The 5,705-nt window shown below is 48.1% G+C and overlaps 1 protein-coding gene across 1 annotated transcript in view; it reads right to left on the bottom strand.

Annotated features, from left to right (window-relative positions):
• Positions 1 to 528: 528 nt before the first annotated feature.
• HEMK1 (HemK methyltransferase family member 1) overlaps positions 529 to 5,705 on the bottom strand; it is a 42,703-nt gene continuing 37,526 nt past the window's right edge. The window contains exons 9-11 of the mRNA XM_024205689.2: positions 5,175 to 5,270; positions 1,912 to 2,025; positions 529 to 1,569 (exon numbers count right to left, since the gene is read on the bottom strand). Of these exons, the coding sequence (XP_024061457.2) occupies positions 1,470 to 1,569; positions 1,912 to 2,025; positions 5,175 to 5,270 (310 nt within the window). The 3' untranslated portion in view covers positions 529 to 1,469. The remainder of the gene's footprint in view (positions 1,570 to 1,911; positions 2,026 to 5,174; positions 5,271 to 5,705) is intronic.

Below are 5,705 nucleotides of genomic sequence, written 5' to 3'. Positions count from 1 at the left end.
GGGGCCGGGAGAGGCAGGGAGCCTGCCTTAGCCTCGCTGCACCCGCCGCCGACCAGGAGCCACTGGAGGTAAGTGCTGCCAGGCAGGAGGCCGCACCCCAACCCCCATCCCTGAGCCCCCTCCCAGAGCCAGCACCGCATACTCCCTCCTGCACCCCAAACCCCAGCCCTGAGCCCCCTTCCGGAGCCAGCACCCCACGCCCCCTCCTGCACCCCAACACTCTGCCCCAGCCCGGAGCCTCCTTCTGCACCCAAACTCCCTCCTAAAGCTTGCACTCCTCACCCCCTCCTGCACCTCAACCCCCTGCCCGACGCTCAGCCCAGAGCCCCACCCACACTGCAACCCTGCAACCCCCCAGCCCAGAGCCTGCACCCCCTTCCAAACCCCAAACCCCTGTCCCGGCCTGGTGAAAGTGAATGAGGGTGGCTGAGTGAGTGGGGTGGGGCTTTGGGGAAGGGGCAAGGCCTCGGGGAAGGGGCGGGGTAGATCCTGGGTTGCCCGTAGATTCAAAAAGTGATCTTTGGCGTAAAAAGATTGGAGACCACTGCTCTGGAGCTAAAATAACAGGACCTAAAGTAACAGGACTCTGGAAATAAGCCAAGGATGCCAGAAAGAGCTACACTTTCTAAACACAGTCCTCAAGTCTTCAGATACAAGGCTTTCCCCTTTCTGTCTAAAACTAGATTTGCCAAAGAAAGGAGTCGATTACCACTAAATTCTGGTTTAAACCCATCCCACATCTTCCTCACAAAGCATTCCATTATGGATCCCATTGTCTGAGCTGTAGAATACTGCCCGTTTGGGAATAATGGCTGCAAATGTGCTGGTTTGTTACTGAAAGGTTGCTCAGGAGAGCAAGACTGTGCATGCTGGCTTGTTGTTGGAGAGCTGCTCAGAAGCGACAGGCTGCACTCGGTGCTTTGTCATGGTAGGATCACTCAGGAACACTGGGGGCTGCGGGGACAGAATTGAATCTGAAGCATTAGTTCTGGAATCTCCGAGCATACCCGCTAAAAGAATTCATAGGCTTTGAAAGTGGAGGTTTAAAAAATAATAATTAAAAAGAAACAGACCTACCAACAATCTTAAGTTCTTTTTCCAGGGCAAGACCTATGCTGTTCATTATGAACTAAAAGTGCCATTTGATGCATGGAGAAGTTGTATTTTTATCATATGTATTTGCAGCTTCAAAAAAATGAGATGCTTGGAATTGAGATTCCCTCTATGCTAGGTTCTCATACCTATTTCTTGCTTTAGCTGACTGAGCTAATAATCTGTGTCCGACCGTCTGTGGGTGCTGAAACACCTCTGCAGACTCGGACCCCTGCCCCACCTCCTTTCTAGTGATCCTCCAAGTGAAATTCTCTGTCAGCAATGGATGCACCAGTGACCATCTGAAGAGATCAGAATGCTGGGAAATGCAGTGGAGGGCCAGGTTCCTGTTGCTGTGCAGGGATCCAACAGACGACTCAGCAAGAAACTCCAGGGAGATGATCGCTCGGACAAGCAAAGCTGTTCTTGTTGATGCGGTCACCTGCTTTATGCTTTTGGATGTGTAGGAACCTTGGCCTGTTGGGGACAAGAATGAACACGGCATTACATTTTGCCAGGGAGAATATGAATCCACACCCATCATGTAAAGCCACAATTTTCCATGAAGGATAATCCCATCAGATAATGTCAATACTAAGATGAGTCAGGAATGCTTGGCACTGCCCCCACTTCAAGATAAATTAGAAGTTTGAGGAGTTCAAAGGATGCAGGTGTTTAGGAAGGGGGTGCACTAACTTAGTGACTGAGTCCCTCTGAGTTTAACCTCAAGACACGAGGGTGCAGAGGGAGACTGTACCCAGGGCTGGATGCAATTGCATACAGTTGAAGGGAACAGTCGGAGGAAGAGAAAACACTTACTTTCCAAAGAAGTCCTTGTGGGTGGCAGAGACGGAGAGGGACAGGTCAGGGTGATTCTGCAGCCAGTTTTCCACCATCTCTGGGTGTCTGGGATCAACTTCTAGAAACACACTCCTGAAAACACATGTGTGGGAATGTGGAGAGGAAACAAACACATTTTGTTTGACCAGCTTGGAAATATCAGACTCTCTTTCCTAGGATGGTCCAGATAATTCCGTGGAAGGATCCAGTTGACCAGCTTGTTTGGCCTGTGAAATTCTGGAACGCAGTGACCTAACAACCAACCGCACTGGACTGTCCAAGCAAAGTGGTCATGGAGCTAACAAATGTAAGATACTAAAGAAACTTTTACTTACAGTGAGTAAAGGCTGAGTTCAATAGGACTCCTCATAGAGTAAGGTTCTACTCAACCTGCGTAATTAAAGCACGGCCACTGAGATGCAGGCTTGGGATTATGGCCTGTGAATCAGTAAACCTATAATAGAGACAGCACTAGCTATGGACTCCAAAGATTTAAGGTAAAGGCAGGCTGATGGCGAAGGGCAAGCTCTAGGCTACAAACAGTAACTGAATGATGGCAGTAACAATTCTCCTCTTGCATCAGTTGGGTGGCACCAACTCCCCATGGGGGATAATTATAAAAAATAATTGTATCTGCAAAGCATCCCCACCAAACTGCTTGGAGCCTTGCACAGGAAATGTCTTCATAACTCAGCCTGACAGAATCACCCTCATAAAACGACCAATCATAAGAACAGCCATACTGGGTCAGACCAAATATCCATCTAGCCCAGTATCCTGTCTTATGACAGTGGCCAATGCCAGGTGCTTCAGAGGGAATGAACAGAAGAGGTAATTATCAAGTGATCCATCCCCTGTCGCCCATTCCCAGCTTCTGGCAAACCAAGGCTAGGGACACCATACCTGTCCACCCTGGCTAATAGCCACTGATGGACCTATCTTCCAGGAGTTTATCTTGTTCCTTTTCTAACCCTGTTATAGTCTTGGCCTTCACAACATCCTCTGGCAAAGAGTTCCACAGGTTGAACATATAGCAGGGGATCGTACAAAAGAGAGAGGGGGACAGGGAAAGGATCTAGATAGGAGGAAGGATAGTCTAGGGGTTAGGCGCTAGCCTGGGACTTGGGAGACTGCGGAAAATTCCCTTCTTTGCCACAGACTCTGTGTGACATTGGGCAAATCTCTCTGGGACTCAGTCCCTTCTTTAAAAAGGGGATGGGAGCCCTGCCCTGCCTCACTAGCACTCAGATACTATGGTAATGGGGGTCATCTAAGTACCTAATATAGACAGAGATGAGGCTAACAGGGAGTGGGTGATGACGGAGGCCATTGCAGTATGAACGACTGTGAGCCTGAGGCACTAGGATGAGGGGAGAGGGCTGGCCAGACCTGAGGTACACAGGGGTCTGAGTCCCCTCTCACAGCACCTTCACATCAGGGTAGCCGCACTGAAGGCAATGCCGTTAGCTCCTAAGGTACACCACCAGTGTGACAGGAGCCTTTATCTCCAGGCTGCTTGTCTGAATCTGGTCACCTGACAAGTGGTGCTGGTCTCAGTTCAGTTCCTACTGGACAGGGACCCAACCCAAAAAAGCCACCACCTTGCCAGATGGCCCCCTTGCCGGATGTCTCAACAGAGAGGCCAAAGACTAGCTGGGCCTGGACTCTATACTCTATCTTGCATCCATTGATGTAGGTACTGCAGGTTGCGCATGACTCACATCAGCAGGGAATGTGGTTGGAGGTTTGTGCTGCTGCTGCTGCTCATACTGTTCCAGCTCGGTGAATACTTAGGGCATGTCAGTTTCCAGAACTGTCAACCCAGCAGCTTTCAGCAGCTGTAAATTCACTCCAGTATCAAAGGGACCTTGGAATATAAAGCTCTCCATGTACACAGGTAGTGTGTTTACGGCTATCACTGAACTATCTGAATTCACTCCTAGTTTTCTGGAACTGATTGCAGCCGCTGACAGTTTCGTAGGCTACACCAAACTGCAAAAAAGAGCCAAACCCTAACTATATGCTCCTCTGAAAATCCCCAAACCTTCCCACACTGAACACTTTCTTTACCTCAGCCAAATTAATTACATGCCTGGATTTGGATCTCATTCCTGACCTTAAAAACTCTCTCCCATCAACATGGGCTCCATCTTAAAATACAAAATAAGCACTCTACAGAGCTTAATCCTGGAAAACTCTGAAGAGGATTTTGTGCTTCAGTGGTCAATCAAAGCTCTAAGAACGAATACGACTCCATGTCTGCACCCCTGTAGCACAATGACACTGAATATTCCTGTTCCAACGTTGCACAACAGGAGATTTTCAATTACTTCTCTTGAGCTGGTAAAAAGTCAGGACTGTCACACTAGACACTTAGGGCTGGTCTACACTAGAGGGGAGGGGTCGATGTAAGATATGCAAACTTCAGCTACGCGAATAGCGTAGCTGAAGTCGAAGTATCCTATTCGACTTACCCCGCTGTGAGGACGGCGGCAAATCAACCGCCGCGGCTCCCCCATCGACGCCGCTTACTTCTCCTGACGAGGTAGAGTATGCGCGACGATTCGGGGATCGATTTCTACCCGCCGATCTGGGCGGGTAGTGAAGAGTGCCCTTAGAATGTCCTGACTAAGTTGAGGGCTACAGTGCTGATCTCTAGTATCCCATGAGGGACATTACAAGGTAGTGAATGGAAGCAGGGAATCTCCTGGTCATTTATCATGGAGAAGATTAATCCCTCAAGAAACAACCCCTGGGATGTTTTTTTTCCCCCCCTCCTGGGATGTTTTATAAGATATCTTACCACAGTCCATAAATATCACCGACCCAGGGGTATCTGCAGTGCTTCTCTCTCCAGATCTCTCTCCACTTAACTGTTTTCTTCTTTTCTGCTCTCCCTTTTCATCTCTTCCCCTGCTATTCTCTTCTCTCTGCTTTTCCTCTTTTCTTTAAGTTTTAGGTACCCACTTAAATAATGACCAGGCAACAATACCAAGCATCACCAGCGTGATGCGTAATCCCCTGGCTGATTGTATTAATATCAGTAATTCTTTACTAATGCATGTGACATTCTTATGTTAAGAGGGAATGGCTTTTTTCCCCTCTTTTCTTATGTGCATTTGACTCCCCCTCGTATTTGCTTATATTTCTGATCATAAAAAATATGAGGTGGGAATAGGCAGAAGATATGAAAAGTCAAATGTAGATAGGCATTAGGATTTTAGTACAGCATCAGCGCTTACCCATGATCCTTCAGGATACAAGGAGCCAGAGCCAGAATTTTTTTGATCACTCTCATCCCATCATTTCCCCCATCCAGGGCACCAAGGTCCTCGTAGCTGGAGGTTGAAGACAAGGGATGAAATCTCTCCATTACCCACCATTACACACAGCAGTAAAATGTGTTGTTAGTAGCATCTCCCATTGGGAACAAGTACTAGAGGGGTCTCTTGGCACATGGCACATGAAAGCGATGGCTTGTGGGGCTGTGTCCCAGTGGAAAGGTCACAGTAACTTTGAAATCTGTAAAGAGGGAAGTTTGTAAGATCCCTCTGGCGACCCAGATGGGTGGTATGTGTAATAGAGGAAGTTATTCGGAGATTGCCACTGAGACTAGGCTGAGAGAGTCTTGGGGCAAACATCATCAGGCATTCTTGATCTCCTGTTGACAGCTATAGCACTACTCCTGCCAGTCACGTTTAATAATAACAGCACAGTAACTCCTCACTTAACGTTGTAGTTATGTTCCTGAAAAATGCAACTTTAAGTGAAAC

Source organism: Terrapene carolina, unplaced genomic scaffold, assembly GCF_002925995.2.
Source record: "Terrapene carolina triunguis isolate 2854851 unplaced genomic scaffold, T_m_triunguis-2.0 Scaffold232, whole genome shotgun sequence".
Taxonomy (NCBI): Eukaryota; Metazoa; Chordata; order Testudines; family Emydidae; genus Terrapene; species Terrapene triunguis.
This window is presented reverse-complemented; position numbering and strand designations above follow the sequence as displayed.